This window comes from Atta colombica, unplaced genomic scaffold, assembly GCF_001594045.1.
Source record: "Atta colombica isolate Treedump-2 unplaced genomic scaffold, Acol1.0 scaffold29, whole genome shotgun sequence".
Taxonomy (NCBI): Eukaryota; Metazoa; Arthropoda; class Insecta; order Hymenoptera; family Formicidae; genus Atta; species Atta colombica.
Window position 1 is genome coordinate 872,910 of NW_017259392.1, and position 11,253 is coordinate 884,162.

The window sequence follows — 11,253 nt, forward strand, 5'->3', positions numbered from 1 at the left end:
GGAAATTACATGTATACTAAGTATATTACTGACATTTTACAGGCATATTGTTAATTTATATTTCTGTAATATCTCTGTAATGTCACATTGCAATCTGCAATATTGCAATATTGCAACATTGCAACAATATTGCTTCAATCTTCTGTGCTGTAGAATATGATATATATTGTACTTATACGTCCACATCAATCATTACGAATAAGAACATCTCGGCGTTAAAATCAATGTGCGTTGTTAGACTAATCGGCAATCCGTGTGTTTTTTTGCTTACATCTTAATCTTATTGTTAAGTTAATTGATTTACATGCATGGAAAGAATTTCAATTCTCATCTGGATGCGGAAAATCATTTTGTTTGGATCATCAAAATAATTATGTAGCCGATTGCTAGAAAATTTTTTGCAGCACTGCAGTCATGTCCAACACTTGAGCGTGTTCCACATAATTATAATATTATATTATATTTTCAAATCTGTATCTAGATCAATTTTTAAACATTTTTTTTTAGCAAAATGTTCTTCTCACATGCAGCCACGTTCTCCAGCATCGTTATTGTGCGATTAATTTTAACAATACGATCTCATTCTCATTCTGCGCATTCAGATCTTTGTTATTCTTTCATATAATAATCAGGAAAAGACGTGGCACGTAAGATGGATGACAGATAACGGATAACGGATTGTTGTGAAACCTTAAAAGTTTAAGTCATTGTCCGTTACACTCGAGTAATGAAAAAAACACTTGTATCTTTTCGCGTTTTGCGTGCATTTCTTCCGCGAATTCGTAACTCTTGGATTATAGCCAAACAACGCTCATTGCAGTTTTCTACGACTCGGAAAATCCACGTAGCATTTTGAACTAGTCCATCCATTTCTTCACTGTAACTCGCATCTATCGCTCTTCTTACAGGAAAGGAAGGAAGGGAATTATCATCTTATCATCCAGGTTTATAATCAGTCATGTTTATTATTCGTACGATTAGTCAGGAATAACAAAACGAAACGACATTTGTGTTTAAGTTATCGATTTGAATAAAAACGGATTATCGTTTGGCCTGTGAGCTTTGTCCATGCGATTTCACGAAATAAATTATTTTATAATGGTTTTTTTATGATGTAAATTTTGCACATTTTTAAAACGAAAAAGTTGTATATTAGAGTAAAAATAATTATAGATCACCTATAGTAAATGCAAAACATATTCGTACACAAAAAATATTTTTTAAAAAAACTTTATTTTTAAAAAGTAAATATTATCCAGCGAGAATGAATCATCAAATCGATGTTAGTATGATGATTTCAACACTAATTTGATGTCGATTCAACATTTAATTGACGATTTTTTGCTGGGTAATTAATTTATTCATGAAAAATAAAATAGACTATTTCTTAAAATTATATATACCAAAAAGATGTGTATTAATTATTGAAAATATATCATTTGAAAAATAAGCGAAAATTCTATTATTTGGATCCTCAAAAAATATTCGTAGAGAAATTTAGCTTCTAAAATCAGGAATACAAAGCTCGTTTGCTTATGTTAGAACAGAATATATTCATTATATAAAATTGCTGATTAATGTTTATTTTTACAAATAAGACTTTTTATGAAAAATTTCCTTGTATGAATTCTTTTTGCTCTCACTGTATGTATTTGCGCATAATATTGTAAAACATCTTTAATATAAGTAGATACACAAACAATGTAATAAAACATATAATATTTAATGTTTGAGAGCATATTCGTATTTTTTTTTTTTTTTTACGCAACATGATATATATACATCAAATATAATACATTACATATTATTATGTGTAGACCCAAGTAGAACAAGTCATTATGATATCAAACTCAAAATAACTCCAAAGTGATCATTAAAAGTCATTTTTTAATTATTTCCGATTCATTTTAATATCATTTTAACGTTATCGTAACTTGTTCTGTTTGAGGATGCATTATATTTATTGTCAGAATTAAAAAATTTTATCTATATTATTTTCTTTACAAATATTTTATGCATTGTGATAAGAAAATTCTTGTTCCTCTTATTTATATGCAGACATTTCGTACGAATGGCTATTTTCCATTCAAATTGGATTTGAACACGATTTATCGTATCGGATTCCAAATATGCATTTATACAATAGTAACACCTTGTTAAGAGTTTATATTAATTGTGACAATAGCAGTACGGCATAACAAAAAACGAGAATGTCATTATAAAGAATACATGTTCGTAAAACAATTAGTTTTCAAGACAACGCTCAGCCCAATGTAATGTTAAATCATCGCACAGGCATGCAATTTGTTTGCGTACGACTTTCATGACACAGACTGGTTACAAAACTCGTTTGTAGCACATACATCTGACTTGGTACCAACCGGATAAAGTAGCATCTAATCGAATGGGAACGGAAACTTTCGCTCTTCGTTTAACCGATTAGTTGTTGTTTCGTCACGACGCTGAAATTAAAGGAGCGATCAACAGTATATAGATTATTATGTGTATTGTATGTAAACGTTATTCTTTCAAGAGATTTACTTGCATTAAATTTATCGAGACACACATGGCTATAAAATATTGTTTTGCTCAAACAATCCCATATAGAGTTTTACAATCGGCTCACTGAGCCAGTACTGACTGCTATAGTTCCAGTATGTATAGTTAGGACCTAAAAGTAGCTAAAAGGTTGCAACAGGTTTTTTTTTCGGGTTTCGGAATGCAGCTTGCTCATCGAGTCATTAGTTCTTGTTCATGGATCAACAAATAAGAATAAATAAGAAAAATTAGTTCGGTAAGTAGGCTGCATTCCGAAATCCATTTTAAAAAAAGTGCAATCTTTTAGGCTCCATATTTACTGATTGACAGAATCTTTGCCGTTAATCGACAATCATAGTGTTGACTAAGCGTTTGTTTCATTGTAACTGCTGGCGACTCTATATGGAATCTTTATTTTCTTGCATGTGCGACATAATCGACATTAAGCAATTCTAAAAAATATATTTTTCTCTAAAAGTCAAGTAAAGTTTCAATTTTCATCGATATCGATATCATTTTTATAAAATTAAGATTATTGTTGTACATTACAATACATAATTTCTTCAAAATATGTTCAACATCTATGAAACAACATTCGTTAATAGGTTGCTCTCGCGTTTGTCCTATAATATATCCTATAATGTAAGTGTTTAGACTCACCGATTTAGAGGGAAACTGATAATGGATATATCTTTCCTTGCTTATCGATAATTCATATTTAGCTTAATTATCATTAAAGTAGTCTATTTCCTATTATAAAAGTAGGAAAATTTCTTGACGTGAAGTTTGCGTTTACGTTCATTCAAAGAGGAGTCAAATGTGATAGTAGTCAAATGTTTCGAGATCGAAAACGCTTGTATGTACATACATATATACATCCATGAGAAAATAAAGGAAATGCTCGGTATACGTGAAATACAATATTTCAAGTAATATAAAGTCATCTCCGCGTACTTTTGAGACGTACGAGTCGTCGTATCCTTCATATTAATATGAATGAATGCCCTTTACTTGATCCCATTTCGCGGAAGGAAGTTTGTTGAGTAGTAGTGCTGAACTTTCGATCGATTGTACAGGATGCATACGACAGAAATAGAACGGAATAAGGCAATCATTCCGCAGAGAACGGACAAAAGGGACATGAACGTAGGTTGATTATGTACGAGCCATTTGAAAAGGGGAATGCTTTTCTTGTAAAATTTACAATGCAAATGATGTAAATGATGAAGAGATGATGAGAAGAAATTTGGATGGGTTGAGAATAAAAAAGATTATCATTGATGTAAAGAGTAAAAATTTGATGCAAAATTATTAGTATTATTATTGTTCTGCAAGTATTAAGAAAAATGTGAAAATTAAGTTTAAGACGCGTTACTCTTAATGAATTTTGATCTCTTTAACGCCGCAGAACACGAGAAATATTTGTAGTATGCAACTTGATTTTGCTAGAAGCACCCGAGATGATTCGCGATTGGAAGTTTCAACTAGTATAATTGTTCGCTCGTATTCGATGATGACAAAGCGATAATTAGCAACGCTAATCTGCTATCTTGCGTCATTGATATACGATGTAAGTAAGCATTCGCTGTTCTTTTCGCTATATCCCGCAAGGTCATTGTAAAGATTAATTTTGTTTGGATGAAATTTTTTAATAATGGACTCGAAAGAATTTAGATCCGAGGAAATGATATCGAAAGGAAGTTTCTTCCAGATAGCGAGTTATAACATAACTCGCTGTCTGGAATTTAATATTATTATAAGAGTTATAATTTCTGGGTGCACAAGGCATACCGGTTTTTCGCGTCGTCAGCGGCCTTCTTGCCGTGAGACCGGATGCACACCGCGATAAGTACAAAAGGAACGCTACTATACCTTACAGACAATACTACTCAGGGCCGAGACGACTAACATAAGTTATCGTCCTTGTTGTTATCGCGGCGACCCATTAACGAGGTTGATCAGTGAACGATGTTAATGCATGACCGCTTCCAATCGATTCTTCCTTCCTTTTTCCTTTCTATAAAAACGATTCTATACAGAAAGAGATTTCAACGTAGATACACTACGTCTATACATGTCTATATAATTGTCAAACTCTACTATTTTGTCAACTTTGGAATTTCTTCCGCCAGTTTTTATACTAAATATAGTTTGAAAATGGAACATCGAATGGCTAACTCGCAAATATTTTCGTATCGATAATTCGCAATGCGACCGTATAATATATCATTTCATTTCCTAAAATGTTCCTACTTATTTGGAATACTTGCAATGTTGCGAATGAATGTATCGCGTAGTTTGCATACAATATGAATATTCCGGCACCTTTCGATTCTATTTATTTATGTAAAAAAAAAAACGTGAAGGGAGACATCGGAATTCAAAAGATATTGCAGATAATTCGTGTCCGTCGCTCACAATCACTCGTGTAAGCCTACACAATAAAATATAATCGTTACGCGATGCTACGTGCTTGTTAACACCTTTAACGTGTTAACGTCTTTAACGCAACGCTTGTTGGACATGCTCGCGAAACTCTGAAAGAGATACGATCCTGCTTACCGGTATTTACGGAATGTACGTTGAACTGAGGCACATGGTGGGAAACAGGCGGACAGTGTCGACTTGTCGACCGGTATTCGAGTAAAGCAGGAAGCTGCTGTTGCACAGCGAAAGAAACCATGCGCACAGTCTACAACATTGCATCGTTTGGATTATTATACAATACATTTCGATAATATACATTTTTCAATCGAGAATTTCGAGTCGTTCAATTTTTCGTAATCCATAAGAATTGTATAACAGGATAGTCCTTCTTTATTCTTGAAAAATAATTTTTTTGAATTCTTTCCCTCAAAATGATTCAAATTCACAAAAAAATAATTCCTGTCAAATTTCAGCTCGACAACGGAAACCGTGCCGACAGCTCGTTAAATATTTGAGTTCCCTTTTATTATACTCTCAACATTGATTTATTTTCCACAAAAATCAGTCTAGAAGATTTTTTTTTAACATGTTTTGCTTTTCTGCATCGTTTGAGATCTTACATCTCATTTGAACAATTAGGAGTATTGTTAATGATTAAAAAATAAAAATAAATAATTAGTGTAACTCTGGTATATACGCCGATGGATCTTTCTTTTTTGACATTTGATTATTTTTCTTCTATTCCATCTAAAATTGTGTTCCAATGTATATGTATATATAGATAAATAATAAAATACATATTATATAAAGGAAAAGCTCAATAAATATGAACATATGAATTTTGAGTGAAAAGGGATTACGAACTAAATATACGAAATAAATACTTGTAAAATTTTAAATTACAAGAATGGGAATTGTGCTGATTAATAAAATGAAAGTCTGTCTGAAAAATGTACTTTTTTAAAATTCTTTTATTGATTTTTTTATAATTTATATATTATAAACTACAACGATATAAAAATATGTCAACTTGGTTGTAAAATTAATTTTCTAACAACTGCAATGGTTTCAAAAGAGTTTTTTTTTTTAGCATCTAGAAACTGTTTACGATAGTCGCTAATAATTTTTAATAAAAATTTTTTGTTCCTCATCTTTTATTTTGTAATGTTGCTGTAATCGGTAGTTAGCTTTATTTCCCATTTTGCTATGTCATTAACAACTTTTAAGTTCTTAACAATATGGAATTTTTTTTTAAATGGTCGTTTATAGATCAGATTAAAGGATCAATTTGTAAAAAAATCGAAATTTATATTAGAACCTAATCTTAGAACAAAAATGTTTTTGTATTACAAAAAACAAATTTATCTAGTGATATATTGATTAAGGGAGACCGGGGTCAGTTGACTATAGAGGTAAGTATTGGATTGTCCAGAAAGTTCGTGCCGACTAATCTATATAATTTAATAAATTGTATACTAAACTGTATAAAAATATAAAAAATTTAAATTTTCTGCGTTTCAATTTTCCTTCAACATCGCATGAACTTTCCGGACAACCCAATAGAATAATCGAGGCTAAACATTAAAAAATCAAAACACGTGAGACACGCGTAAATGTGTCTGAGCACGCAGCAGCGACTGAGCGCTAAGTCTGCTGTAACATCTTGTTGTGAACACATCTATGATAGAAGTTATGTCACAGTTTTAAAAAACCATACACCTAAATAAATATTTTTATTCTTAAAGTTTTTGTTTTACATCTGAGAGATTTGATTTCTACTTAGATAGTAGTTTATAATTCATTTGTTCATATTTATTGAGCCTTTCCTTTATATGTACTTTATTATTTATCTATATATACAAATACATATACATTGGAACATAATTTTAAGATGGTAATAGAAAAAAAATAATCAAATGTCAAAAAAAAAGACCCGTCGGCGTATATATCGGAGTTACACTACTTATTTATTTTTATTTTTTAATTAACAAATAATTCACCTAATTGTTTAAATGAAACGTAAGGTCTCAAACGATGCAGAAAAGCAAAATATACATGTTAAAAAAAAATTAAAAGTCTTCTAGGCTAATTTTTGTGAAAAATATGCTTAAAAATCAAGAGAGTATATTAATCGTTGAGAATATAATAAAAGGGAATTCAAATGTTTAACGAGCTGTCGAGCTGTTTAACGGGTTGTCCGATTGAGCTGAAATTTGATAGGAATTATTTTTTTATAAATTAAACGATTTTGAGGGGTGCCGCGAAAAAAATTCAAATGTCGAAATAGATATATTGTATAACCGATATTGCTAAAATGTTGAAAATATTAGAAATATTTGAAAATATAATAATAAAAGTTTAATTTGACAATCACTTTTACAATTAATTCTGTACGATTTGTCTTTTAGCAATTAAAAGATGAATTGGGCGAAGTTGTGGCAGAAATGGAGGCGATGGAGGGTGGCGGACTTACGGCCGATGAGACTAAACCATCCAACAAAGCTAAGCAGATGTCGATCGGCCGGAAAAAGTTCAATATGGATCCTAAGAAGGGTATCGAGTACCTGATAGAGCACAACCTCTTAACACCGACGCCCGAGGACGTTGCTCAGTTTCTCTACAAGGGCGAGGGTCTTAATAAAACTGCAATCGGTGACTATCTCGGTGAACGACATGACTTCAATGAACGCGTGCTGCGAGCCTTCGTTGAGTTGCACGACTTTACCGATCTCATATTGGTACAAGCCCTACGTCAATTTCTCTGGTCGTTCCGACTGCCTGGCGAAGCACAAAAAATCGATCGCATGATGGAGTGTTTCGCTCAAAGGTACTGCCAGCTAAATCCAAATATCTTCACCAATACGGATACTTGCTACGTGCTGAGCTTCGCCATCATCATGTTGAATACTTCATTGCATAATCCAAGCGTTAAAGATAAGCCCAGCGTAGATCAATTTATTTCGATGAATCGAGGAATTAACAATGGTGGTGATCTGCCGCGGGAACTGCTTGTGGTAGGTATACTTTTGAGGAAGACTAGAGATGTTTTTCATTTGATGACACATATTGACACAATTATCTAATAATTATTAATTCTTTGTAATTATTAACTCATTGAATGCCAAGAAAGGTAGAATGATGATTTGTGTTGAATTTAGTCGTTAAATAGAGAGAGAAAGCTATTTTTTCTAAGATATATTTTTTCTCGTCTTTCGATCGAGAATTTTCTTAACACACATTTATACTAAATCAAATATATTTCTATCTATTTACAGAGTTTATACGAAAGTATAAAAACCGAACCTTTCAAAATACCAGAAGATGATGGCAACGATTTGATGCACACCTTCTTCAATCCTGATAAAGAAGGCTGGTTGTGGAAACAAGGTAATGACTACTTATATTCGACATAACTTTTCTAGTTTGACTGCATTCCGACGATTTTCGTTTTATCTTCGAATGCTCGTATAAAGACCTGAAATAAATTTTGCGTATCATGCAAATTGTGTGTGTTTGCGCGCGCACACGCACGTATGTATGTGTTATATATACAGGGTGCCCCATTTTAAATAATGTATTAAAATTTCTCGAAAACTATAGTAGATACGGAAAAATATTAAATTTTAAACAAAAGTTGGTTCGGAAGAAGGTCACATCAAGATCACATTGATTTTTTTTTAATGGAACACCTTATTTTTGATGGCAGAATCTAATAGCTGATGTCAAGAGCTTTTCAAAACACTGTTAATAAAATTATTTTACGTACTTTTCGAGTTATAAGGCTTGAAAGTTACAATACGCCGGCATTAGCATTATGCAAGGTGTCTGATCGACGGTTAAAACCTCTTGAATGTTAATCAGGATCATATCATCAAGATCCTGGATAACATTTGCCATCGAAGCCAATTAGAAACTGTACGTTTTTATTTTTATTTTAATGTAAAAATGAATTTTTAGTGCAAAAATGAAAATAAGATTAAGGAATAATTTCCAGTAGCCTTGATCTTGACAAATGTTATTCAGGACATGATCCTGAACAAGTTTTAACTTTAATGCTAATGCTGACGGTACTGTAACTTTCGAATCTTATAACTTGAAAAGTACTCAATGGAAAATAACTTTATTAGTGTTTTGGAAATATCTCGAGATAAGCTACAAGTATATGTAATGAAAAATAGGAAGTTCCATTAAAAAAAAAATCAATGTGACCTTAATCTGGCCTTGGCAACGCCACCTAAGGTCAAATCAATGGTACCTTCTATGTCCCCCTCCGAACTATATAACTTTTGTTTTTAATATGTATCTACCATAGTTTTCAAGAAATCTTAATGCATTATTGTAAATGGGCACCCTGTGTGTATGCGTGCGTGCGTGCGTGCGTGCGTGCGTACGTGCGTGCGTGCGTGCGTGCGTGCGTGCGTGCGTATACACATACATTCGTTTTTGATATAATAAGAAAAAAGATTGAAGCTCGATATTTCGTAGAATATTCCTCAATTTTTGTCACATTCATCATTAAAAGAACGTTTATTCTTACATTGTATCACTTTGTCCTTCTGCTGCCCTGATGGAGACAGCAGGTAAATAACATCTCTATGAAAATTATAGATTCTTAATTTTATATATTCCATATTTTATTGTTACAGGCGGACGTTACAAGAGTTGGAAGAGGCGATGGTTCATATTGAACGATAATTGTTTATACTATTTCGAGTACACAACAGACAAGGAACCACGCGGTATCATTCCCCTAGAGAATATTCAAGTTCGAGAGATTCAAGATCGGCACAAACCGCACTGTTTCGAATTGTATGCTGCTGGTTCCGAGTTTATAAAAGCATGTAAGACCGATAGCGAAGGAAAAGTTGTCGAAGGTACGATTGCTTAAAATTTAATTTTATTTAATTAATTAATATATAAGAATTCAACGCATTATACTTATATATTAATCCAATATTTGTTTACAATTATTTATAATTAGGGAAACATACAGTGTACCGAATGTCTGCAGCTACTGATGAAGAAAAGGATGAATGGATCAAATGCGTGCGGTAAGTTGAAATGACAAATAAATTACAATTTTACATGCTTGTACTTTACTATTGCATTCTTTCACAGTAAAGTACAAAGTAAAATTGTGTAAAAATTATTCAAACATTATTATTCATTTCCAGACAAAGTATATCGCACAATCCTTTCTACGATATGCTGGCAGCACGAAAGAAGAAGGCACAAAAAACAAATGTACACTCAAAGAGTTAAACGCTGCCACGAGCCGAGTTTCGAGAAATTCGGCGGATGAGAAGACTGTTTATTCGCGAGCCATGTACGGTATCGTTGAATATAATCAAATTATTGATAACGAAAATTCATCGAGAAAGAAAATGCCAAAAGTGTTATGGATTATGTTAAACAGTAGTTATCAGGCAATGATGCCGTGATTATTAAATACTCTGTGTCTGTACATATAAAACGAATTCTAATGCCATATAGCATTATTGTGGCATCATAAATCGAATACGAAATATAGAATCGGCGCAGTGTAAAATGAATATTTAGACGAACATTATATTAATGACAGTATGATTACACGTCGTCACAACATGATGCCTGATTGACATCAGTGTAAGAAGAATCTTGCACTAGAGAGGCTTAGTTCTATTTCCATTAATTTAATAAATAAATTGCTCCTATATTCTTTCTGCAAAAAAGAATGATGCAGATATGATTTTGCATACATTAGAAATCGAAATTTTGACTGTAAATCGGATAAATGATAACTGTATTGTATTGACATCAAAGTAATAAGTGAGCAAGGAAATATCGGCTTGTTTCACTTTTCGTATTTTGCTAAAAAGAAGTCAATAATTTCCAAAATTGTCTTGATAAAAGCACTGAAAATAGACATTTTTAATATTCTTATAATGTCACATCTGGTAATATATTATATAATAACTGTGTAGGAAGCTATAGCGGAGAAAACGGAACATTCTTATTTTCCGGCAGCTTTGAGACATCATTGATGCTCTATGTTATTTCGGGAAGGTAATATTCAAGATATTTTGTATAAAATACAAGTACTATCCTGTTTTATCGTGCAAATGAAAGATAAAGGCATAAAGCCGAGGATAACTTTATGTGATAATTATTCGTATGTATTTATTTAAACAAATATGTACAAAATAAAACTAAATGATATGTTTTCTGAGCATGAGACAATATTATTTTGAATTAGTCATACTTGTACAATTTATAAACATATCTGTTTATTTCTATATATATATATAT

At 32.0% G+C, this 11,253-nt stretch overlaps 1 protein-coding gene across 2 annotated transcripts in view; it reads left to right on the forward strand.

The window, feature by feature from the left end:
* Positions 1 to 10,822, forward strand: part of LOC108690023 (cytohesin-1) — a 20,757-nt gene extending 9,935 nt beyond the window's left edge. For both annotated transcript variants that reach the window (XM_018197082.1, XM_018197080.1), the window contains 5 exons: positions 7,374 to 7,979; positions 8,241 to 8,352; positions 9,612 to 9,839; positions 9,947 to 10,016; positions 10,140 to 10,822. In XM_018197082.1, coding sequence (XP_018052571.1) covers positions 7,374 to 7,979; positions 8,241 to 8,352; positions 9,612 to 9,839; positions 9,947 to 10,016; positions 10,140 to 10,227 — 1,104 coding nt within the window. In that variant the 3' untranslated portion in view covers positions 10,228 to 10,822. The remainder of the gene's footprint in view (positions 1 to 7,373; positions 7,980 to 8,240; positions 8,353 to 9,611; positions 9,840 to 9,946; positions 10,017 to 10,139) is intronic.
* The last annotated feature ends 431 nt before the right edge of the window (positions 10,823 to 11,253 follow it).